This window comes from Protopterus annectens, chromosome 16.part0 (assembly GCF_019279795.1).
Source record: "Protopterus annectens isolate FY-2018-M chromosome 16.part0, PAN1.0, whole genome shotgun sequence".
In the NCBI taxonomy this organism is placed as follows: domain Eukaryota; kingdom Metazoa; phylum Chordata; order Ceratodontiformes; family Protopteridae; genus Protopterus; species Protopterus annectens.
Genome location: NC_056750.1, coordinates 545,878,242 through 545,905,398, shown reverse-complemented (window position 1 = coordinate 545,905,398; position 27,157 = coordinate 545,878,242). Strand labels below are relative to the sequence as shown.

General features: G+C 44.7%; 1 protein-coding gene across 1 annotated transcript in view; it reads right to left on the bottom strand.

The window, feature by feature from the left end:
• Window positions 1–27,157, bottom strand: part of FNBP1 (formin binding protein 1) — a 2,646,599-nt gene that overhangs the window by 1,889,227 nt on the left and 730,215 nt on the right. Inside the window, exon 5 of the mRNA XM_044058144.1 lies at window positions 20,040–20,102. Within this exon, the coding sequence (XP_043914079.1) occupies window positions 20,040–20,102 (63 nt within the window). The remainder of the gene's footprint in view (window positions 1–20,039; window positions 20,103–27,157) is intronic.

Genomic DNA, 27,157 nt, shown 5'->3' with positions numbered 1-27,157 from the left:
GACCCGACCCAGTTTGGCTTTGTCAAGGGAAGATCATGCCTTTTGAACTTGGTCGACTTCTTGAAACAGTCACCAAGGCCATTGATGAGGAAAGGCAGTCCATACAGCCTACCTTGACCTTGCAAAGGCTTTGACACAATACCCCACTCGGGTATTGTAGAAAAACTTACCAGCTTAAATGTAAACCCATATGTCACAAGATGGGTTGCAAACTGGCTTAAGGACAGAACCCACAGGGTTAGAGTTGCTGGCGCTGTGTCAGACTCCAAGCCGGTCACAAGTGGTGTCCCACAGGGCTCGGTCCTTGGCCCCTATTGTTTGGCATCTACTTCTCAGAAGTACAGGCCAACATGGGAGGACTTTGGCTGACAAAGTTTGCAGATGACTGCAAACTGGGCCATAGTGGAAAGTGCATCGGACACGGATATCCTTCAGAAGGGACTCACGGAAACAGATAGCTGGTGCCAGAGCCATGGCCTGAAGTTAAACGCCAAAAATGTATAGTCATACCTTCGGGAAAAACAAGGTAACCCCAAGCTACCATATAGGTGGCAATCCACTAAGCACAGAAGAGGTTATCAGGGACCTGGGGACCCAGGTTGACAGTGGCCTTTCTTTTGACACTCACATTGCTAAAGTGGTTAGAAAGACCTTCTACATTGCCCACCTGATCATGAAGGGATTCACATCCAGATCTAGTGAGGTCATTGTTCCCCTGTACTCTTCACTTATCAGACCAATGATCGAGTACAATGCCCCATTCGGGATGTATCTCACCCGACATCTGCAGAAATTGGAGAGACCCCAAAAGTTCCTCACCAAAAGGATAAAGGGACTCCAAAATCTGTCATATGCTGCCAGATTGAAGAAACTCCAGCTCTATTCAGTCGCATACCGTCTGCTCAGAGGTGACATGTGCCTGACATACAAGGCCATGTCCAACCTGGAATTAATGGACATGCTCCACCTCAAAAAATCCAAATCCACCAAAACCACTAGAGCAAGCGACTTAAACCTTAGCACGGCTATAAATAGGACGTGCTGGAGGGATAGATTTATCACTCAGAGACTCCCTATGCTGTGGAATAAAATCCCGGTCCATGTGAGGCAGAGCACCTCGCTGACTCTGTTCAAGAGAAATCTAGACCTGTGGATGGGAGATCGTAGGTTTACCCCGGGAATCATATCTGTGTCACTGCTGGACAGAGGCACAACAAACTAATGGGCACAGTATTTTTTCATATAAGGGGTGGCGTAAGCCACAAAAATTTGGGCTAGGCTTATAAATGCCTTAGGGCAGATAGCCTAGTATAAACCTATGAACTTATGAACCTCTGATCAAGGAAATTAAATCATCTGCCATTTTAAGCATGTGTTTTTTAGGCACAGAACCTGCAGAACTAGGACTGACGCCAGAGGAAGACAAACCAGGCCTGGCTTTGGAAGGTACCTTAGAAACAGAGGGAGAAGGCCTAACCACCTTATGCAAAGAAGGGATTACAGTAACCTGAGAGGCCCCCTCAGCCTGACCTGACTCCTGAGAGGCCACATCCTGCAAAATTAAAGGTTCCCCCTGAGACTCAACTGAAACCTCGGCTGTATCCACAGATTCCACCATGGTTTCTAAAGAACCGGCGTCCGGAACGGACGACTCATCCTGTTTTGATTTAACCGATTTCTCCTTACGCTTCTTAGCGGTAGCGGGCGTCGGAGGATCCGACGGCATATTATAATTACACCGCTTACCGAAGACAAGCCTAGCACAATCTAACCTACATTTAATGGTGCGCTTATTAAATCTAGCACAAAAGCGACACCCGACTACGTCGTGCTCAGGCCCCAAGCAAGGAATACAGAGAGAGTGGTAATCCCTATGAGGTATCTGTTTCCCACAAGAAATACAATTATTCACTTTTTCTGACATCCGGATTTAACTGAGGCAAGAAAAGACAAAAATATTCCCCAACGGGGTACTTAGCCCAACTTGGTATCGGTCTGAAACTCAGAATACGAAAATTTCAGGATGCCGAATGGCACTTGCAAACGCTGCTTCTGCTTCGGACCATGCGGCAAGAAAGACTGGGGATATGACGTCGGTCATGCGCTTTAGTACCAAGGCGTACTGACGTCAGATCTAAGCGACCATGACCGACGCCAGCCTAATACTTTGGTATTCGGGCCGACCGAGGACAGCGGACTACCCAATAGTTATGACTGCAGCAATGTGAGATGAAGAACATCTCATATTTTCTACTAAAGTAGGGCCTAATATCAAACTATTGTTAGAGACAGGTAACAGTTCTATGAATATGCAAGACAGAAAAGGTGGAAGTAAACCTTGTGGCAGGTGTTCCTATTGCTGTTATATACTACAAGACAGTTTTATTGCCATTGACAATCAGAATAAAAGTCATGTTTTTTTGAAAAGAGGCAATTGCTGTTCTAATGGGTTGGTATATGTAGCTAGGTGTAACACCTGTCCTTCTTTTTATGTGGGGAAGACAGAGAGAATGCTCAAGACTAGGATATATGAGCATCTTTATGATATCAAAAACAAGAAAGATACCAACACCCTATATAAGCATAGTATTTCATGCAATAATTTTACATGTTTCAAGTTTGCTATTCTTGAATTTGTAACTGTTAAAGTGAGAGGTGGAGATTGGCAAACTGTATTACACAAAAAGGAGCTTCTGTGGCAGTTGAGACTAGCTGCAGATTTTCCACCAGGACTAAATGAACATATAACTATAATGCCTATTCTCAAGGAGAAGGCAGATTCAGTTTAATATTATTTTCATTTACTGCAGGAATTTTCTAAGTAAATTTACAAAATAACATTGTGTTTACAATGCAGCAGACTGTCGCATTAATAGTATATACATTATTTTTATGGTCAATATGGTTTTGAGTCAAAATTTTAACTTTGTAACTAATATTTTAGTTTTACTATTTATATATTCATGAGTAGTGAATTTTTATTGTTTGTATTGGTTGGATTAGAACCAATAGCCAACTGGCAATGTGTATTTAAACTTGTCTATTTAACTGTTTCTTTGTTCTGAAGAAGTCATACTTGTTGATGAAAGCACTTATCATAATTTATTTTTATAATTCATTAAATATTATTGTGGACTCGCAACATTGGTGCTTTTCTTATTTACTCTATTTCATACACTCTTGACAACTCGTTCTCCTGAGTTCCTCATTGATCCTATTTCCCCTAAGCTACATTCTCCATTCATGCAGACCTAAAAAAGCACTCTAGACCTCAGTCCACCACATCATCCATCAGGTTTTCCTGAAGTCTATCCAAAGCGGACATGGATAGGATGACACATAAGTTCCTCAGAGATCAGATCCAGATGAGAGTTATTTTGGCTCCGTCCCCTATTAGATCTAAGTCTTCTGGCCACTACTCACACAGTCTTACTTCCTTCTCCAATTTGACCTTCAGTTTTGGAGCCCCAGGATCCTTCAGCCTCAAGAGTTCCAGAGACGGATCTGAAGAGAATTACTTCTGTGACTCCAACGGCTTCCCTCACCTGTTCTGCTCCTGTGTCTTCAGAACAGGTCCCTGAGCTGAAGTGTCAGTCTTCACATTCATGGGGCTGGGATCTACTCCAATGTTGTTGGATCCATCCCTGAGCCTTGGACATCTTGGGTCCGGTTCTCTCGTCCAGGCACAGAACGGATCGGAGTCATGATCTACCCATACTGGAACACTTAGCTCCTGTGCAGGTGGCCATGGGTTCTCTGGATCCATCTGCCTTTGAGGTTCTAGAAAGGGCTTTTTTACTTGATTGAGATCCAGTCTCTCACCCCTCAGATCCACTCCCTATCCCCTGTTTGGTTCCAAGCTCTGAGTCCATCAGGCCTATTCCACAGGGACAACCAGTTCCACCTAGCTTCCAGTCAGTTCCCATGGAGGAACTCCCTCTCTCTTCCGATACCTCCCTCGAACATCCCCCTGAGTAGATCCATTGGAAGAGGACATGCAAGTGAAGGTACATAGATTCCCTGTTAGAATCTCTCACTGAAGATACTGATTTTGGAGAAGGAGAAGGGGCCCCCAGAACACCAGTTGGTGATGTCTCCCTTTGGAGACATATTAGAGATCATTAGACAGAAAGGTGGTTGGTTTTCTGATAATTTTTCTCCAGAGGAGTCAGTATTTTTGGAGCCTTTTGGTTCTATCCCATCTACATCTTGGGCGACTCCCCCAAGCCCCCCCATCCCCCTGGCAAATGACCTTATTGATCTGATCTCTCACTGGGCACGGAAGCAGCCAGATTCTGCTGAGCCAATACTGCACCACCTGGACAATTTGTTAGCCTCTCCACAAGATAAACCCCAATGGTGCAAAGGAGTCCCTGTAGATGCAATGGCTGTGGCAGCAGCCACCAAAAAGAAGGAGCTAGCAGAACAAAGCTCCATTACCTACCCCCTAACAGAGAGTCTAGGGTGCTGGACAGGTTTGGAAAGTATTTTTTTGCTTAAGCAACCTTCGCCATGAGGTCCCTAAACTACCTGGCACACTTTAAAAGTCTACAGAGAGATGTCACAAAAGAACTCTCAATCCCTCTCTTGGAGTCCATATCTGCAGAGGATTTCTAAAGATCATCTTCTCAGCTGGCCACTCTCTTGTTAATTTCTCATGCATCAGAAGGTGCCTCATGGCCAGCTGATTCAGGCATCGCTGTAAAGAGGCACGCCTGGATGCAGCTATGCAACTCTGCAGAGCCTTTCAAGACATCTTTCATCAATACTCCCTTTGATGGAACATCTTTGTTTGTCCCTTCTGTGAAAGAAATGTTTACCCGCAGTGAAAAAGGAAAAACCCTGTCTGTTGTGGGAATCAAGTTTTCTACCCCTCAATGCACTTTATCTAGAAATCAAAGCGGTGGTAAGAAAATGTACTTCCACAAATCTCTGGGACCTTTCCATAATCCATGCAGAGACAACATGCAGAGACAACTTCTTCAGAGGCAGAGTAGGTTCTAATGTTAAATATCACCCTCAAGTCAAGGGAGGCCCGCAAAATCAGGGTTTCCGAGATTCTTTCCTGGAAGCCCCTTTCAGCTCTCCTGAAATGCTGTACAACTGCCCACCTCTGGAAGCAGTAGGGGGATATTTGTCCTTGCACCCAGACACCTGGGTTGCTATAAAAAAAGATTCCTGGATGCTAAAAATAATACCCAGAGGTTACTTCATACCATTCTCCCAGCCCCCAATCTCCAAAAAAGAAGCTTGCTGACATCCCACCCAGTCATTGGAAGGTTGCAACACAAGAAATTCAAAATCTGATAGACAAGAGAGTCATCCAGGAAGTCTCACCAGACCAAACAGGACTCAAAACTTACTCGTGTTTCTTTTTAGTGCCAAAAAGACAGGATACACGAGACCAGTTTTGGATCTAAACAAACTAAATCAGTTCATGAAAAAGTCGAATTCCGAATTGTCACGGTTCAGTCCATTCCACCTTTCCTACTCAAGGATGATTGAATATGCTCCACAGACCTGCAGGATATGTACTATCACATCAAAATAGGCAGGCGCTCCCGAAGACACTTGCACTTTCGGCTGGGAGCCAGTCATTACCAGTTCACAGCCCTGCCCTTTGGACTCACCACAGCCCCCAGGGTGTTCACCAAATGTATGGCAGTGGTGGCAGCTCACTTGAGACTACAAGGACACTGAGTGTTTCCATACCTAGATGACTGGCTCCTCACTGTCCCTACCATGCATCTCATACAGCAGTCCAGGGACTATTTGCTCCAGATTTGTCATTCACTAGGTATCACAGTAAAGTATGCCAAATCAAACCTCACACCGGTAGAGAGCCTGGAGTTTACTGGTGCACATCTGAACACAATAACACAAATTGCCTCTTTGCCTACTCATCACATAGACATAGTCAGATGTCAGATGCATCAACTTCTATTTCATCTGACCCCTACAGCCAAGCTAATCTTTCAAGCTTTGGGGTCTATGGCAACAGCAATAATTCTAGTTCCTTTAGCACCCTATTTTATGCGTGTCCTTCAATGAACTCTAGCTGTTCAGTGGTCTATTCTTCGACAACCCCTATGACTTCCAGTTAAGCTTATACAAATATGCAAATGCCATAGCAACTGGTGGATCCAGTCGGACAACATTTACCTAGGACGACCCTTTGCTCTTCCTCCCCCATTGGCCACAGAGACCACGGACACCTCCAAAATGAGGTGGGAGGGCATTATTTGGGAAGGATGGTCTAAGGCATGTGGTTCCCCCAAGAGTTCAATTTGCATGTTAATGTCTTAAGAGACAAGAGCAGGCATTTCAAGTTGCTCTTCCTCCAGGGACTACTGTGATTCAAACCGACATGTCTGTAGTCTGGTACATCAACAAACAAGGGCGAACCCAGTCTTACCCCCTCTGCTGAGAGGCCATGAGAGCGTGCAATGGGTGATCTTCTTTAACCACTTTCTAGTAGCAACTCACTTTCCGGGGAAATCCAACATATTAGCAGACAAACTTAACAGATCCATTCTGATGCCTCACAAGTAGTCTCTCCATCAATCAATGGCAGAGAAAATTTTCTGTTGTTGGGGCAACCCTTTCTGTAATCAATTTGCATCTCCTCACAACAATAAGTACAGCAGGTATTTTTTGCCCTGCCCCCCCCCCCCCCCCAGGTGCAGTCACCGAGAGATGCTCTACTTCATGTTTGGCCTTCTGTTCATCTTAATGCTTATTTCCAGCTTCCTTTGATTCCAAAATTTCTACAGAAAGCAGCTTGATTGAAAAGCTCAGTCATCCTCATTGCTCCTTTCTGGCCTCACCAGGTGTCGTTCCCCTTCCTTTGGTCTCATCTTTGTTATCCTCCGCGGATACTGAACCCAACTCCAGATCTTCTCTCACATTCTTTAGGGATAAATCATCCCTATAATCCAGCTCTCAAACTAACTGCATGGTTTCTCCAGTTCCAATAACAGCAGGACATCTCAAGCTTTCTTCCCCAGTACATACCATTTTACTATCCTCGCAAAAAGAATTCACCAAAAAAGTTTACAGCAGCAAATGGAAAATATGTTCTCTTTGGGCATTAAGAAACAATGTTGACCCTTTTAATGCCCTTGTTTCTGTTACTGTTGTTTTTCTGACTGCTCTTTTCAAAGAAGGAGGTATTTTTTCTATGATTAAATTACAGTTGACAGCCATATCAAAATTTCATACAGGAGATAAAAATTATTCGTTGGCTGATTCTACGTTATATGGGGCTTTCTTGAAGTGTACTTTCCTCCTCAGAACCCCAGTAGAGGGTCCTTCACCTCCACTGGATTTGACTGTGGTATTACAAGATTTAATTCAAAAACCCTTTGAACCTTCAGCAAAAAATTACTTGAAATACCTTTCTTGGAAAACAGCCTTTCTAGTGGCTATCACTTCTGCTAAAAGGATTTCTGAAATCCAGGCCCTTTCATCAAATACTCAGCACATTATTAACCATAAAGACATGGTTATCTTATACTAACCCTTCTTTTTTTTTTTTAACCTAAAGTGGCTTCTGAATGCAACATTAACCAAGCCATTCATTTACTGTTTTCCTTCACAATTTTTTTCAAACAAAGGAGAATACAGGTTACATCTTTTGGATGTGCACAGGCAATTATGTTTTTATTTCCATAGAACTAACAAAATCAGAAAATCAGACCAGCTGTTTGTTCCCTTCTCAAAAAGTTGACTGGGTTATCTAGTATCTAAAGTTTCACTGCCTAAATGTATAACTAATTGCATTTCTTGGATTTGTTCCCAACAAAGAATTTCTTTTCCAAGACCGCCTAAAGCTCAGTCGGAGCCATGGCTACTTCATCCACTTTATGGTTGAGAACATCTATTGATGATATTTACACAGCAGCCACATGGTCCAGTGTTCATACCTTTGTTACTCATTCCAAATTGGACCTAATCTCCAGAAACAGAGCCGTCTTTGGTTCAGCAATAAAATATCCTTCCATGAGGACCAAGATTCACGTAGCTGGGGACTCTCTCCCATTCATTGAAGAAGAAAGAAAATGACATCAGATTTATAAGTTATATACCCAACATAACTAGGCATTTGTGTGGTCCATTTTCATTCTTCCTCAACCCTCCCTACTTCCATCCCCCTTCCTATAATCTTCTGGAGTGACCTGTTGGTTTTATTATTGGAGCATACAATTCCAGGTTTGAGCTCATTCTATTATCTATCCCTTTCTCCAACTTCTTAGTGTGAATTTTATGGCAACAAACTCAATTTGAAGTACTGGGAATAGATAGGGTGTAATGGGTAAAGGGAAGAGCTCAAGAGTTGGGTCAAAAGTCTGAAGTATGAGGCCAGGTCGGATCCAACGATCGTATATATAACCCATTTGTTGAGGAAGAATAAAAATGGACAACACAGATGCCTAGTTATGGTGAGTACATAACCTATAATTAATTCTGACTTAGAATCTTGATCTCCCAGCATTCTGAAGACAAATTACATCAAAGACAATGGTCTGGGAGTGAGCTGATTTAAGTATCATGGGAACAGCACAGCATTCATGAAAACTGCACCAGCATCTTTAAATTCCATCTTACAAACTGTCAGGAAAATCAAACACTTTTAACATTTTATAAAAACAATTAAATGACTTTCTAAAAGAATGAAAGGATACCTCCTTCAAAACTCACGTGGTTTAGCATCTTGGAATTTTGTTCAGTATGGTAAAAGGACTGGAAGGTTGACGACTGCAGCTGCATTGCTAGCATTGTATTGGACAGTGGTTGGGAAGCAAAAACGGAGGCACAGGAAAAAAAAAGTACAGTTTTGTAAGTAAACTTACCATAAACAGTAGATGTTCGATGATTACTGCTGCAGTAGCCTTAGCTATATGGGTTATATATGGGTTATATCCTGCTAAGGATATAACAGCTGGACAGCTTCCAAAGCCTCGAGGCATATTCCAAGTATCCAAACTGTCAGGCAACTTGACCTGAGTTGATTAAAGAACAAGTTTGAGCGCAAAACCCTTCAGAGCTTTCCTGCCAGTAGAAAGAGGGAGGATGAGACCTGAAAAGACAAAACTAGAAACAATAAAAAAATAAATGTCCACACCCTGGCATAAAAACAAGAAATAAGGGGAGTGAAGACAGGGAGCGGCTACCGCAGCAGTGATCATTCAAACATCTTTTAGTTATGTACTTACCATAACTTTAGATGTATGGGATCCATCTCGCCTACATTCTGTACTGATGGGTTCAGAGCCGATCCTCGGCTCCGACTCGGCACGCTATACTATAGAACAAAGTCTCTTATTGGCTGAGCTATCCCACATCCCAGGATGCACCACCACTGCTTCCCCAGATCTTGTTTGTCCGCAGACATGCACACGCACATAGACTGTTGATATAATATTGCCAGGTGTTTCAAGAGAGGAAACAGTTGAACTCGGACCGTCCGGTCTCTTCTGATCTCCAAGGCAGGGGGAAGGAGGGTGGGTTATTAGGAATGTAGGCGAGATGGATCCCATACATCTAAAGTTATGGTAAGTACATAACTAAAAGATGTAATGTGATCCTATCTCGCCTACATTCTGTACTGATGGGACAGCGTCCCTAGCACCTGATTCCTGGGTGGCTCACTGGAAAACACTCCTGAGAACTGTGGAACCGAAGGAAACTCGCCCCCGAGATGCCACGTCCAATTTGTAATGAGAAATAAAGGTGTGAGGAGAAGACGACGTAGCCGCCACACAAATGTCACTAATAGCAAGCTTGGAATGAAAGGCTGCCGAAGTAGCCATAGCCCTGGTAGAATGAGCTTTCACTGTAGCTATAAGCTCTTTGTTAGAAATGAAGTAAGTATGACTGATACAGTCTCTGATCCACTTGGCAATAGTGACCTTCGTGACGGCTTTGCCCAATTTATTGTCCGAAAAGGACACAAACAACTGATCTGCTTTTCGTGTATGGTGCGTCCTATCCAAATAGAAGCGTAATTGTCTGTGGACATCCAAGGTGTGAAAGATATACTCCGCTCTGTTCGAATACTTCGGGAAGAAAACTGGAAGTTCCAGTGATTGCTGCAGACAAAAATTAGAACAAACCTTAGGAACAAAGGATGGGTTCGGTCTGAGGGATACTCTATCCTTGTGAAAAACCAGGTATGGTGGTTTGACACACAGGGCTTGAAGTTCTGAAACTCGCCTGGCTGATGTAATTGCAACTAATAAAGCAGTCTTCCAAGAAAGAAATTTTAAGTCACAAGTTGCTGCCGGTTCAAAGGGGGAAGAGGTTAAAGCACCTAACACCACATTAAGGTCCCACGGTGGAGCGGGATGAGATATCGGGGGCCGTAGCAGCCCAGCACCTTTCATGAAGGCTTTACACAACTTGTTGCTCATCAAAGGTGGTTCTATGCTCTCGTGAAAACTGGAAATAGCCGCCAATTGAACTTTGATGGTAGAGACCTAACAACCTTGGTTGAACAGAGAAGCTAAAAACTTCAGAACCTCTGACACCGGGGCTGTGATGGGGTCTAAGCCCCAGAGTTGGGCCCAAATAGCAAATCTCTTCCATTTGCTGCTATACATTTTCTTAGTAGAAGTCTTGTGGGCCGAGGACAAGATATGTATGACTTCCGGGTCCAAAGCATGGTTCCTGACTATGGTCGGAAGAGGAGGAGCCAAGCTGTTAACTTCAACGAGTGGAGGGACTGATGTAGCTATCCCGACTGATGGTTCAAGAGATCCGGAACTTGGTCCAGGAACCATGGACCGTCCAGTGCATATTTGCGAAGAAAGGGAAACCAGACTTGACGAGGCCAGTATGGGGCAACTAGAATCATTTTGCTCTCCAAGCGAATCGCCTTCTGGAACACCTTGGGAAGAAGGGGAACCGGTGGAAAGGCGTATAGCAGACCAGTGGGCCAAGCTTGGACTAGGGCATCCTTGGGAATCTCCCCTGGAACTGGGATGAGAGAGAAGAACTGTTGGCATTTCGTGTTGAGGGGGGTTGCGAAAAGGTCGCAACAAGGAGTTCCCCATCTCCTGAAAATCTGAGTTACCACTCTGCCGTTCGGAGACCACTCGTGAGGGGAGAGAATAGTTCTGCTCAGTTTGTCGGCTATCACATTGGATCTCCCTGGAATGTGTGTTGCTACCAGAAAACGTTTGGTTGCAATCGCCCAATCCCATACCTTCATGGCCCCTCTGCAAAGGAGGTAGGATCTGGTCCCTCCTTGCTTGTTCAGGTACCAGACTACCGTCATGTTGTCGGACTGAATGGCAATCGTGCCCTTGGGGAGGTAACTGTGTAGTGCTTGCAGTGATAGAAGCACCGCCCTCATTTCCAGTATGTTGATATGGAGGAGACTCTTGTCGGAGTGCCACTTGCCATGGACTGACCTGCCCAGGTAATGTCCCCCCCACCCCGTCTGGGAGGCGTCCATAGTCAATGTGGCCACTGGGGGTGGTGGAACGAAGGGTCGCCCCTGATCCAGGTTGGAGGAAAGAAGCCACCAACGAAGGTCCTGTTTGCACGTCTCTGTGATCAGAATGTGGTGACTGAGTGGGAGATCCTGATAAGACCACTGGACTGACAGGAGCCACTGGAGAATCCTCAACCTTGCTAAGGGGACTAGGAGAACGGTGGCCGACATGGAACCTAACAGTTGTAGGACCATCCTCGCTGGGGCTCGACGTCTGAGGAGCAAAGCTCGAACTTGAGACTGTAGTGTTTCTATCCTCTCTGCAGGAAGATAGACTCACATTTGCTTTGAGTCTATCTCTGCTCCGATAAACCGAATGCGCTGAGATGGCAGCAACATGGACTATGTCCAATTGAAGGTGATTCCTAGGGAGTTGCCTAGAGATATAGTGGCTGCTAGATTCTGCAAGAGTAGACCCCTGGAGGTGGCAGTTAGGAGCCAGTCGTCTAGGTATGGAAACACCTGGAATCCTAGACTTCTCAGGTGAGCAGTCACCACCGCCAAACATTTGGTGAACACCCTGGGGGCTGTGGTGAGACCAAAGGGCAGTGCACGGAACTGGAAATGACTGTCTCCCAGGCTGAAGCGCAAGTGTCTCCTGGACGCCTGATCTATCAGGATGTGATAATAGGCGTCCTTGAGATCTATGGAGCACATCCAAACACCTTTCTCCAGCAGCGGGAGAATGGATTGCAAGGTGACCATCCGGAACTTGGACTTTTTCACCGATCGATTTAGCTTGCTGAGATCCAAAATGGGCCTCAAGTCCCTGGTCTTTTTTGGCACCAAAAAGAATCTTGAGTAAGTCCCTAATCTGGTCTGGCCTGCGGGGACAGGTTGGATGACTCCTTTTTGAAGCAGCTTTGATATTTCGATGGCTGCAAGATCCCGTTGACTGGGTGGTGCGTCCGGGATTTTTTGGGATGGAGGGGGGGGGGGTTGAGAAAAAGGGATGGTGTAACCTCTGGCGATGATTCGGAGCACCCATCGGTCCTGAGTGATCCTCTCCCAGGCCTTTAGGTGCTTCGAAAAACGACCCCAGACTGCCTCCGGAGCTGCACAGTCGGGCACTCCTTCAGGGATGCTGGAAGGCTGAGGAGCCACGAAAGGACTCGCGGTCTCCAGTGTTGAGGGGGCCTCCGCCGCCTCTGGGACGGCGTCTTCCTGAAAAATTTCCCCCTCCTCTGCCTCTGGAAGGGGGATCGCTCTGCTGCGAAGGGTAAGGCTTTTGAGATTTATGGAACCACATTTTCCCCCCTCTTCTAGCCTTGGGATAAAGCCAGAAGGGAGTGGAAAACCGTGCCCCTATGGCAGTTAAAGTCTTACCCTCTTGTTCACAGCGAGTCAAGGTGTCCTTTACCTTGGGTCCAAACAGAGAGGACCCATCAAAGGGAGCGTCGGCAAAGGAAGACTTAAAGGCCTCCGCAAAATGACACAGGCGGAGCCAGGCTTGTCTCCGTAGAGCAATGCCTGTTCCCACCGCTCTGCTCACCCCCTCGGCTGCATATGAAATGAGCCTCATGGACGAGTTCGATAATGATGATAGGGTAGCCAGCTGAGAGTTAACCGTCTGGGCCAACTGCTCAGGTAAGTTACCAGAGAGGGTATCTGAAAGTTCCTTGACCAGATCCCTCTGAAGTCTGGTGAAGTGCGTCAAGTAATTCAGAGACCTTAAAGTAAAGGTTGCTGAAGTAAGGGTGCGCTTCCCATACCGATCCATGCTCCTAGACCCTTTATTAGGAGGATGGACGGACGTTGAAGCCTCTGCCACATCTTGCTGGGTAGCAGATGCCACCACCAGGGCATCTACAGCCACACCTTTGGAGAGAAAATCCTTTTCAGGGGGTGCTGAGAGAAATTTATTGGGGCGAGCTGGCACCGGTTCCACAGAATACGGGTGTTCCCACGCCCTTCGAGAGATCAAATCCAGAAGCTCATCGAAGGGCAGAGACACCCAGGAGGTGGAGGGCTGAGCCCCAAAGGCCTTAAGGAATACCGACTCCTCAGCGGAAGGGGGTTTGGACTGCCAGTCGCCTCGTTGCTTCAGGATCTCCAAAATGTCTGCAAAGGAGACATCATCCGAGGACGACTTGGGGGACCCCTCCGCATCATTGAGGTCGGTGTCCGAGGTGAGAGACTTGTCAGGGTAGTCGACGTGCTTCCTCCTGCACTGTCTCTTCCTCAGAGGTTCCTCCGAAGACGCTTCGGAGGGACCTTCAGGAAGGAGGGAACCCCCGATGGGGGTGGCCTCAGGCCCCAGGGCTCCGCTGTCTTGAGACAGGGGGACTACAAAGGAACCAGTCTCCATGCCAAGGGAAGGTGACGGTGAGACGGTGGAGGTGGCCAAAGAAGATTTGGCCAAAGCACTCCTCATGGCCCTGAAGGCGGGACCCCCAGAGTCCTGGGAAGGTCCAACCCCCGAGGCCATAACAGTAGACGGCACTCCCGCAGCCGATGCACCGAGAGGGAGGCTCGGAACCGAAAGCATCGGTCCCGAATCGTCACCCCTGGGGCCGACAGAGGAGGTCCGTGTACTGAACTCTGACCCAAAGGGCGGGGTTGGAGTAAGGGTCGGAACCGACCCGAAAACCTCCACCAGCACCGACTCCAACGGTGCCGAGGCTGTTGGAGGAGGAACCAAGACAACAGGGTGGGCAACCGGCTCCGGAGCCGAAACCAATTTTTGAAAGACCGGAGACTGAAACAGCCTTTGAAGCACCCTGTCTATGTCCGAATCTGACATTCTCGAAGACCGAGAAGAGATCGAACAAGTTCGAGTCGACTTCTCCACCGGTTCCGAAGGACTGGGGGACCAGCTCCGAATAGTCTCGATAAATATCGGTGCCGAGGGAGACTCCACAACCATAGCAATTTCCCTCGGAGCCGAAGTGGACTTCGGCGCCGAAGGGGAAGAGTCTGAGCGGGCAACTCTCATTGGCTCCGAAGACAGTGGAGCCGATGAAGGTGACCCGCCTCTCGAAGCTCTAGCCGTCGACTCCGAAGCCAGAGGAGTCGAGGCTGGAGGAATCGAGGCAGACCGTTCCGCCCTTGGCTCCGAAGTCCGTGGAGCCGACGGAGAAGCCTGCCGAGATTTCTTTGTAGCCAGTTCCGACGGGCTGGTCGGAGCCGACGATTTCTTCTTCTTTGAAGGTGAAGAGGAAGAAGATAAAGCCTCCTCAAAGGAAGGGGTGATAAGCCCTTTTAAAATCAATTTATTTTTCCTCTCTTGGAGGACACGGGAGGAAAAAGCGTGACAAACGCTGCATGACTCTTGAAGATGCTTAGGGCCTAAACAATAAACGCACAAAGAGTGGTCGTCCGTAATGGACATTTTGTAACTGCATTTAGAGCATTTTTTGAATCCTGATGGTCTGTGCTCTTTCGACATGTTGACACACAAATCACTACCACAGAAATATACTTTTAAATACACCAATAAAAAAATAGCTTAAAGAAATACGTAAACTGAGGACAAGGCCCCTCCAACTTAAACGGGATCACTTGACCAAAATCTAGACAACTAAACCACAGAAAGGACTCACACTAAAAAGCTTCAACAACGCGCGAGGGCAAGGCCCCTCTAACTTAAACGGGATCCTTTCCCTCAAACTAAGACAATTTTTCACAAAAAGACTCAAAACTCACAGTCACACAACAACGAATAGCTGTTAAAACAGCTTTTGGGTAGATTAGAAAAAAAAAATTTCTGACAGAAATTTTTAAGTAATAAGCACTTAGCTCAGCCAAGACCACGTCTTTGCTGTAGAAGCGGCAAACGAGATCTGGGGAAGTAGTGGTGGTGCATCCTGGGATGTGGGATAGCTCAGCCAATAAGAGACTTCGTTCTATAGTATAGCGTGCCGAGTCGGAGCCGAGGATCGGCTCCGAACCCATCAGTACAGAATGTAGGCGAGATAGGATCACATTACATCTACTGTTACGGTAAGCTTATTTACACAGCTGTACTTATGTTAATCATATTGATCACTGCTGCAGTAACCTTAACTATATGGTTAGATTACCCAATATCTGGGAGGTAGAAGGAGAAGAGTACAGGAGCCCCTACAGAATGGTCCTAGCAAAGCCTGATCTGGATCTAGAGAAGGAATCAAGCTTACAGTGATTTGTAAAAGTATGTACAGAGGATCTAGAAGCAGCCTCTAGAATACTTCTAGTATCCAACCTTTTCAAAAAAGCCATAGATAAGCCAAGATCCTGGTAAAGTGGGCCGTGACCCCACCTAGAATAGTTTTGTTATGGTCAGTACTGCAAAATGTAATAGTCATAGACAACCATTTGGACATAGTCAGTTTTGACATAGGTTGTCCCTTCTTCTTACCTTCACAAGAACTGAACAACTCATCCAAAGATCTGAAAGATTTAGTTCTGTCAAGATAGTACCCGAGGTGTATGTGGACATCCAAAGTATTGAGTATCCTTAATCCTTCATTTTTAGGTTCAGGAAAGAAAATAGGTTTGGTTTAAAGTAAACTTGGATACCACTTTACACATAAAAGAAGGATCAGTTCTCAAAGAAACCCTGTCTCTATGGAAAATGAAATAGGGTTGACTCACCATAGGAGCTTGCAACTCAGATACCCTCCTTGTAGAGGCCAGAACAACCAGTAAAACTGTTTTACATGTTAAGAACCTTAAGTCAGCAAAGTTAACTGGTTTAAATGGAGCAAGTGTTAGTTTATTTAACAAAAATTTAGATCCAAAGGAGGGACCACCACTTTTCTTGGAAGCCTCATACAAACCCCCTTTCAAAAACATTTTGACATCAGACTGCTTTGAAAGAGGAGGAACCATGGGCAGACATGCTGAAATGGTCAATAAATTAACCTTGATAGAGGATAAAGAAAGGACATACGATAGTAACTCATGCAAATATTGTAAAAGCAGAAAACAACTAGCCCTGAATGGGTGCTGGTTATGTTGTTGACACCAACCAGAAAACCTTTTCCATTTGCTAATAAATGATTTTCTAGGATCTATATTATAGTAGCAAAGTTTTTAAACTTCGAATGCTGTAATATCGACCCGTTTTTGTTGAAAACTTAAAATAGCTAAGCCACAGAACTTTGAAATCTTACCTAGGGTAAGATTTCAGTTGTCCGTTCCATGGCTTCGTTATTTACTCTACTGTGGTGGGAAGGTTACGGACCAGGATAAGGTAAATATGCGAACAGAGGTTACGGACAGGGTTAAGGTAAGTGTGGGAACGGATCGGGGTAAAGTGAGTGTGCGATAGGTACATTAGGGTTAGGGAGCGGGTAAGGTGAGTGTGCGATAGTTAGGGACTTTAGGGTTAGGGAGTGGGTAAGGTGAGTGTGCGGTAGTTAGGGGTTTTAGGATTAGGGAGCGGGTAAGGTGAGTGTGCGGTAGTTAGGGACTTTAGGGTTAAGGAGCGGGTAAGGTGAGTGTGCAGTAGTTAGGGACTTTAGGGTTAGGGAGTGGGTAAGGTGAGTGTGCGGTAGTTAGGGACTTTAGGGTTAGGGTTGGGTTAAGGTGAATGGATAGGTAGTAGTGTAGGGTTAGAATTATGGTTTTGTAAAGTGTATGTGTGTGGTTTATTTATTTTGGTGTGCTTGTGTTTCAGAACAGCAAATTTTTTCCCTGGGAAAAAATTTGCTGTTCTGTATATTTGATATTTTGTGGTTTAGATATTTTAGGTATGATGAAATAGCGTTCGCTATTTAAATTGTACGATAGGGTAATATAAACACGATTTTCTAGTAGCAGGCTTTCTTGCCTCTTTTAGTATTTGCTGCACATCCTCAGTAAACAGGTGCCTAAAAGGAATTATGACCCTATCATCCAGACAGTCAACTGAAGTTGATTAAGGTCAGTGTGAATCAAACACCCCATGTTCTTGTCTGAGTAGATCCAGTCTGTAAGGATGCTTGTTGTAATTGCCCCTGGCTATTTCCTAAAGGAGGAAGAACCATGACTGCTTTACCCAGAACAGAGTCACCACAATGATCTTGTAGGATTCCTTCTGAATTTTTAGAAGTATCCTGAATATTAGTGGACATTAGTAAAGTATACCAGAACATTCCTGTCTGAGGAAAAGAAAAGTCAAATAGGTCTACTTGAGGAATTCCCCCCACAGATGGATCAAATCTAGGAAAAAACTCTGATCTAGTTTTCATCTGTGTGGGTCTGCCCTAGTCCTGCTCAGCTTTTATGCCTTAGAAAAATGTTCTATTGGAATCCCAGCTTCTGTAAGAGATCTCTCACTTGTGGCTGGAAGAAGGACCGACCATGGGAATGACAGAATGCTCCATGGTCAAGCCAAAAACAGTGCCTCTTTTCTGAGGAAAACAAGCAGCAAACATCAGTAAAAAAATGTCTGAGTCACTTTCTTCAAAAATAAACATAGTAAAAATTTCTTTAAAACACATTGCCTGCTCCACAAAGTAAAATAAACATACTTTCTCCACAGAAAAAATGGTTTTCCATTACTTTAACAACTTTTAAACTGACAGGGAAAAAAAAAAAAAAAGAGTGCTCCCATTTAAAAGTACAGTACAGTCTTGTGACAGTCTATTAAAACACAAACTCTTAGCTTTAAAATAATTTTCCTGAAGAGGAAAGTATTAATAATAACAAAATTACTGAATGGAAGTTTTTTTTTCCCAAAAAGGAACTTATCTGCTCAGCAAAGGAACAGCTATTCCGCCGATCCTCAAAAGCCTCAGAGGAGAATACACTTTAGTGTCAGTAAAGCTCTGAAGGGACTGGCACTCAAACTTATTTTTCAGTCAGCTCAGCTTGAGGTGCCAGACAATTCGGGTGCATGGAAGGTGCCTTGAAGCTTCGGAAAGTCACAGGCTGTTGTATCCCTGGCAGGCTATAACCCATACAGCTAAGGCTACAGCAGCAGTGATCAGTGTGATGAACATCCTCTGTTAATGTTCTAGTGTGAGAGACTAGAGTTTAACAACTGTAAAGGGTACTTAACAAAAGCTTGTTAAACACAGTTCTATCATCAAAAAGATGCTTAACAAGCTTGAATTGTCCCTGATTGTACAGTATAATCATGGTACTCCATGCAGTATACAGTAATTAGGTTAAGTCAGTGATTCTAACTCCAAGGGCAGTAAGAGTCTTAAACCTGGGTCCTTAAATGTATGTTTTAATTCAGAGATGACCAGAATCACACCTCATATAGACAACAAAACCATGTGTTTCAAACCTAGTTTTCAAAGGAAAACTCCATCAATATCTTTTTTATTTTCTCATCACAAAATCTTTTCTTTCTGTTTAATAGAGTATCGAGACTACAACATCTAAAGGGAAAATATTTACATTGTACTCCTTGGTCTTCTGTCTGCATTTGATTGTATAGTTTCTCTAAACATCATTATATATATGCAACTGCATATTAGTCCTTCTAGTTTTTGTGACATCATCAGTTGTGTTTCTTTAGCTGAGGTAAGTCACTGAATATGGGGAGGGACGGTTACTTCAGAGACAGTAATTTTAGCTATACTGTCAATGAAAATCTATTACAACTGTGACATTAGCCAGCTCTTCCTAGAACAACTTAGTCGCAGGTATCAAAATTCTCACACCTCAGCTAGTGAATGTGAACTACACTTCTGAATCTGAATAAAACCACTAACTCAGCTACATGTTCAACTCTATATGTTCTTAAAAATGAAATGGGAAGAAATCGGGTGGTAGTTACTTCATGTTGATGAGTGTTGACATAATGGGATTTTGAGGCTAGACTACAAATTATCTGTTTGATTAACAGCCTAGTATGCCGCGGTGGTACAGCGGTAGCGTTGTTGCCTCACAGCAAGAGGTTCTCCTGTTCGATTCACGGCTGGAGTGCTTCTGTGTGGAGTCTCCATGTACTCCCCACGGTCGAATGGCCTCCGAAAGACATGCGTGAATGGGCGTGCCTTCGCTGAAGGTTGGCGTCGGGCTGGCAACTCGGCACCATAAAAATCGACCTCCAATCATTAGCGGACGGGAGTTCTGCTGGGGCGACCCCTAACTGGGAAAAGCCAAAAAGACAAACAAACAGTTAACAGCCTAGTATGAAACTATAACCCAAGAAACTAATGCTATACCATGAAATGTCACTTATAAAAATTAAAGGAAGAAAAATCACTGAAAAAAGAGATTATGGTGCTTTTATGTGCTTTTATTATGTCATGGATAGGGAGAATTAACAGTAAATGGTTTTCTTATCACAGTCCATTTTATATCTTTAAAAAAAGTAATGAGTGAGGTAAAAAAAAAAAACAAAAACAAAGGATTGCAACATGGAAGCTTCAATCAGGCAAGTCTGGGTATAACACATTAAAAACTAATAATAACCACTTACAGTGATACTGTAGGGACACTTAGTAATATGCAGAGAAGTTCAATATACAGTAACACCATGCTTTTTATTCAATTTTTGGGTCCAGTTATCCTTCAAACTACAAATAATTAAACTGGCTGTACAACAAAGTCTTAAGAAGTCTACGGCAAAAGGTGAACATAAACAACAGTAAAGTGTTACATAAAGTTTGCCACTTACTGCCTCAAGCTGCTTCCAGGAAGTTTCAATATGCTGCTGTGCCTTTCGACCTTCGTGGAAATACTACAAAAAAGAAGATAATTAGGATTTCAAATACAGCTATTTGCCAACATGCTGTATTAACCAAACATTGAAGTCTTGTTACAATGTGCAGAAAAGAATCAGACAAATAAACAGAAAACTTTAACAGTTTTAATACTGGGACTAAATATGCATATAATTCCATAAGTCTTTCTTAAAGTAAATATGATGGCAAAATAAAGTCCACATGTTCAATATTTCTGCCCACTACATACTTGGCTTTTATAACAAAATGAGAAGTTATGTACCTACCATAACGTTCCATGTTAGTTGTCTTCTCTCGCCTTCTTTCTTGCTTGATGGGTTCGGAGCCGATCCTCGGCTCTGACTCGGCACTTGCTAAGCTCGAGAGACACTTTTACCAGCTCGAGGCAGCCCCATATCCCATGATGCAAGGCGATAAGTACCCAGATCTCGTTTGGTACCTATAGGCAATAACACCTAGCACAAAAACCTTCCCAGAAGGAAAGAAAGGCAAAAAGCCTAAAGGATGGGCTATAAAAATGACCAGAACTAGCTGGTCTAAAGAAGCAATCTTCCAGATAGGAAGAAAAAGGTCTGTCCAGGCCAGGGGGCAGGAGGGAGGGTCGCAAGAAAGAAGGCGAGAGAAGATAACTAACATGGAACGTTATGGTAGGTACATAACTTCTCAATGTTAAGTTGTCAATCTCGCCTTCATTCTTGCTTGATGGGACCGCGTCCCTAGCACCTCTATCCTGGGTGGCTCAATGGAACAGACTCTTGAGAACTGTAGAGCCAAAACTGGCTCTATCCCTGGAGGCCAAATCCAATTTGTAATGAGAAACAAAGGTATGTGGAGTGGCCCAAGTGGCCGCTGCACAAATAGTGTCTAAGGGGAGTCTAGCCTGAAAAGCTGTGGAAGTGGCTAAACTTCTGGTGGAATGCGCTTTTGGTTTTGAGCACAGCTGTTTGCCCCTGAGCTTATAGATTTCGGAGATGGTGGAAGAAAGCCATCTAGATAAGGTCACTTTGGAGACAGGAAGGCCTTTCTTATTTTCAGCATAAGAAAGAAAGAGCTGATCGGATTTCCTGAATTGTTTTGTTCTGTCCAAATAATATCTGAGTTGGCGGTGAACATCAAGATAATGTAATTTTTGTTCCGATCTGTTGGGAGTAATTAGGGAAAAATACAGGGAGATCAGTAGATCAAATTAGCTTTCGAGGTCACCTTAGGCAAAAAGGATGGATTAGTTCTCAAGGATACCCTGTTCTTGTGGAAGACCAAGTAAGGAGGACGAACAGAGAGAGCATGAAGTTCTGACACTCTCCTGGCCGAGGTAATAGCAACAAGGAAGAGTGTTTTCCATGAAAGAAACTTCAGGGAACATGAAACAGCTGGCTCGAAGGGAGGAAGAATTAAGGATGTCAGCACTAGATTTAGGTCCCATTGAGGAGGAGGACTCCTGACAGGAGGTTTAAGTAGAAAAATTCCTTTTAGAAAGGCTCTACAAAGCCTGTGGGACATAATGTTGTGATCTGCAAACCCGACATGAAAGTTCGAGATAGCAGCCAACTGAACTTTGATCGTGGAAGATGAAGAGCCCGAGTGAAAGATTTCTGCTAAGAAATCCAAAACTGCATGAACAGGGGCAGTAAAGGGATCTATATTTTTTGATTTTGTCCAACAAGAGAAGCGTTTCCACTTGCTGGTATAAATCCTTCTAGTAGAGGATTTAAGGGAAGCCACTATGATATCCCTAACCGGGTAAGAGATCATAGGAAGCCTGGCTAAGGAAGGAAGTGGAGCAACCAAGCTGTGAGGTTGAGAGAAGGAATAGACCAATGCAGGTGACCCGATTGGTGGATCAGAAGGTCTGGCACTGGGTCCAGATGCCACGGCTGCACCAATAGGTGACGATGGAGGAACGGAAACCAAATTTGTCGAGGCAAATAGGGGGCAATGAGAATCATTTTGGCTCTCAACACGGTGGCTTTCTGGAGTACTTGTGGAATCAACGGAAAGGGAGGAAAGGCATAAAGAAGTCCCTGGGGCCAATCCTGGGTAAGAGCGTCTCTGGGGGGATGGCCTGGTAGTGGGAAGAGAGAAAAGAAGTCTGGGCATTTGCTGCATATATATATAGGTATGAATATAGATATATATGATATATATATTGACAGATATATAGATATATATGGTTTACCATCAAAATGTAAAAAGTACAGTTGTGTACACTTACTATAAATGTAGATGTTCGAGTGTATTCACTGTTGCATTCATCACCTGTGGGTTATCCCTGCTGTGGAAGCCCTCAGCCGGCCCGAATGCCAGAGTCAGTGTCAGCTGCTGTCACCTGTAGTCTGACATCAGGTTGTCAGTGCTATAAAGCAAGGCAGTCGATGCCATTACATCAATTTTTCTTGCCCTAATCCATCAGAACCACAAGGAAATATGGTAAAGTGGTCCTTGTGGCTAAAAGCCACCGTGATAAGCTTATGTCCCCCTAAGGAAAGAGGATATAAGGGGGAAGGAGGAAGGGAAAAGTACAGTTGTGTACAGTTACCATAAATGTAGATGTTTGAGTGTATTCACTGTTGCAGTCATCACTTTTGGGTTATCCCTGCCAGGGTAGCCTTCGGCAGGCCCGATTACCAGATAATTAGTATTTCTGCGTCAGTTGCTGTTGCTTGAGGACTGATGTCAGGTCGTCCGTAGTGTAAAATAAGGAAGCCAACACCATTACATCAATTTTTCTTGCCCTAACCTGTCAGGAGCCTCCAAAGTAGGAGGCCATGTTCTGGTGGAAGAACCCCACCAGTGGAAAATGAATACCAATATGTCCCTTGTAAGGAAAGAAGAACAGCAAGGAATAATGGTAAAAAATGGAGAGAAAGAATAAAGGGGGGTGGAGAGAGGGAAACCAGGACTGCAATGGTGAATAAACTCGAGCATCTACAATTATGGTAAGTGTACACAACTGTAATATGTTCGTGTTTCACTGTTGCAGTCATCACATTTGGGTTGATTCGCAAAGCTGAGAAAAAGGGTGGAGGCAGTCAAGGAGACTAGGGGCTGGCTAGGATGCCCTGCAAGACTGCAGTGGCAAAGCCTGCCCTAGATTTGGAGAAGATAGGCAGGTGGTAATGCTTGGTGAAAGTGTGAACATTTGTCCAGGTGGCAGCCTCCAGGATGTCCATGGTGGAAATTCCTCTGTGGAAAGCTGCAGAGGTGGAGGCTGCCCTGGTAAAGTGAGTCCTGATCCCTTTAGGAGGAGGTTTTCTGTGTTACTTGTAACAGAAATAGAAGCAGTGTGCCATCCATTTGGAAATGGCTTTGTCCTCTGCCCCTGCAGCAAAGCTGACCAGTAATTGATCAGTCTTTCTGAATGATTTAGTCCTGTCTAGATAGAATCTGAGCTGTCTGTGCACATCTAGAGAGTGCAGGATCCTTTCGCCCTTGTTTTGTGGGTTAGGGAAAAAGGTGGGCAAATGAATGGATTGGTTGAGAGCCACACTGGACACCACTTTGGGCATGAAGGATGGGTTAGTCCTGAGGGACACCTTGTCAACATGGAAGATGATGAAGGGCTCTACAACCATGAGTGCTTGTAGTTCGGAGACTCTTCTGTCTGAAGTGATGTCCAGAAGAAAAGCTGTCTTTCAGGAGAGAAACTTTAATTCTGCTGAAGATGCTGGTTCAAAGGGGGGGGGGCTTTTCCACCACAAATTTTTGGTCTCATGCTGGGGTATGTGCTCTTCTGGGTGGCCTCAAGTTGCTAGTCCCTCTTAGGAACTCTTTGATCAGAGGGTGTGAGAAAAGGGGGTGCTCAGTGTGGAAATGAGCAGAGATAGCAGAGGCATAAATTTTTATCGAGGAAAAGGAGAGACCACTGTATAGCAGTCTAGCTAGGTAATCCAGGATGAGAGGTAGGGAAGGCTGTGCCGTATCAGCTCCCTTAGCCTGAATCCAGGTGTAGAACCGTTTTCATTTGTCGGCATAAGACTTTCTAGTGCTAGGGTGTCTAGCCTCACGTATAACATCTAGAACCTGTTTACTGAGATTGGCAGATTGATCAGTGGTTAGGGAATAACCCAGACTGCCATACTGAGGGTATGCAATTGGGGATGCATGAATTCTCCTTCCCTTTGGGTCAGGAGGGTTGGGGTCTGAGGGAGATGCCATGGTGGCAGTGGGTACAGGCTGTGCAGCAATGGTTACTGTTTCTGGTGAAGCCAGTCTGGAGCAATCAAAATTGTCCTTGGTTTTTCCTCCCTTATTTTGAGCAGTACCCCGGTGATGAGAGGTAGTGGGGGAAATGCATAGACCGTGAGACTGACCCAGGGGAAGGATAGGGCATCCACTTTCCAAGGCATGCAGTGATGCTCCCTGGTGCAGAACTTGCTGAGCTGATGGTTGGTGTGGGAGGCAAAGAGGTCGACCTTCGGGGAGCCCCATTTCTGAGTTATCAGGGTGAAGGTTCTGTGGTCTAGCTGCCACTCGTGTGGATCCAGAAGATTTCTGCTTAAGTGGTCTGCAAGAGTTTAGAGAGGCTGGCAGGAATTGTGCTAACAGGTGTAGTTGCATGGTAGAGGCTGTGTGCCAAAGGGTCATGGCCAGCCTGCATAGAAGGTAGGAGTGAGTCCCTCCCCACTTGTTCATGTACCACATCACAGTGGTGTTGTCTGTTTTGATCAGGAGAGCCCCTGGGGAGACAAGGGGCCTGAAAGCTGTTAATGCGTGCTGGACAGCTAACATCTCTTTTTGTTTGATGTGCAGATGGATTTGCCGTGGGCTCCATTGGCCCAGTATGCACCTGTCGTCCAGGTGTGCACCCCAGGCATAGTCTGATGTGTCTGTGGTGAGGGTCTGGGCAGCAAGGTGTGGTGAGAATGGTAGTCCCTTGTTGTGGGAGTATGCTGCTGCCCACCAAAGAAAATCATTCCTTAGGCAAGATATCATTGGCATAAAAGTTTCCAGGTCTTGACAGTGTTGACACCAAAGGCTTTTTAGGTACCATTGAAGTTTCTGCTGTCCGTTTACATATAAATCTCTCTTCCGGTTAGCTGACTCTTTAATATATAACATTTCACTCCATGAAATTTAGATTTTTTTGAGGGGTTCAACTGTAACTTTGTAGAGGTTGCTATAATGCCTAAGGAACTGGAACATGAGCAATAGAGAGTCCTGTGCTTCATGTGGCCATGAGGCAGTCATCTAGCTAGAGAATGATGTCTATCTTCTGCAGCTACTAGTGAGCTGCCACCATGGTCATACATTTGAACACCCTGGAGGCCATGGAGAGATCAGATGGAAGAGCCCAAAACTGGCAGTGACTGACTTCTTCCTACAGAACTGTGGCTAAGGCATCTACCACATTGTGCAGTTACACCAAAACTTAATCTCTTCACATCTGAAACCGTAGCAAGCTGCTTGCTACAAATATAACAAGCAGTTTGCTACAGTTAAACTATCACACAGTGAGTGCTTCAGTCAAGAACATAATTGCAGTATCAGCATTCATTTATGAAACCACAATATCCGTTCAGTTTCACAAAGCAATACATTCCTGCACCACTGCTGCCTGCCAATAATGCCCTCTAACAGCTTGCATCTAGGGCAGCCTCCTCCTTCCCACCACCCTAGTTATATTCATAGGTTCATAGATTAGTCCAAAGTTAACTGCTCTTGTGAGCCATTTTAAACCTAGCCAGTTATCCCTTGTGAGACTCAAACCCTGCATCTTGTGTTTGTAAAGCAAACACTTTAACCATTAGGCCACCCTCCCAACCCTGTAGGTAACCACATCGCGGATCACATTATCCAAAATCACCTTCAAAACACCAGAGGTCTCCTCGTAAATTAGCCCTGAAATACACTTGACACCACCTCAATGAGCCAAGCGGCGAATAGCGGGCTTTGTAATACCTTGAATGTTATCTCTCAAAACATTACGATGTCTTTTAGTGCCACCTTTACCAAGGCCCTTTCTTCCCTTACCACGACTAGACATGATTCTCCAAACTGAACAATGTCAATGTCTTCCTGTAAACATAGAAACCTCCTTAATTCCTTGGCTATTCTGATGTGCAAGTAAGCATCTTAGGGATTTAGAGAACATATACACTCGCTCTTGTACAGGCAAGGGACTATTATTTGCACCCAAATCATCCAGAATGTGATTTTGGAGATAAACTGATTTAGACTGTTTAAATCTGAAATATGTCTGAGGTCCTTTGTTTTCTTCAGACAAAAAAAAAATCTTGAACAATATCTAGACCCTTTCTGATCTAGTGGAAGCTGTCTGTTGCAGAAAGCTTTTCTTACAGCGGATGGGACACAGGATAATAAAAGAGATGGCAGCCTTGGCAGAGTATGAAAGAGGATTTCATAGCTACTGGATAGCAAGGCACTGGTCCATTTGTCCTACACAATGGTCCACCACAGAGGAAAACGCAGTGACAGCGGACCGTCAATTGCCTCCAGAGTGTAACATTTGGGGAAACCTTCACAGATTCTACTGGAACTGGCTGGCAGATGGGAGAACTCAAGCCCCACTATTCTGCTGACTGTTTCTGTGTCTTGGTGGGTCTTCATTCCTAAAGGAGACATGTTTATGTTTGCCCCACCCAAACATAGGGCTGTACTGCTGCTGGGAGACCAACTTGAACCACATCTGATTATTTATTTTTTGGTTCCTGGAATAAAATCTCCGTGATGTCTGAAAGCATGCACATACAGCAGTTAGGGTCTTGTCAACCTTCTCACTCTCTCACAGCCTCTCTCTGACTTGCTGCCCAAAAAGGTCAAAGTCACCCAGGAAAAAAAGAGGCCACTGTTCCTCTCTACTACTCACTCATTAGACCCATTATAGAGTACAACACGCCTTTTGGTATGTACCTCACAAGACATCAACAACAACTTCAAAGGCCGCAGAAATACCTCACAAAGAGGATTACCAGCCTCAAACAGATGCCCTACGCAGACTGTCTCAAAAAACTCCATCTTTACTTCTTCGCATATCGCCTACTCAGAAGCGATCTCTGCCTAACGTACAAAGCTATATCAAACCCAGAGCTAT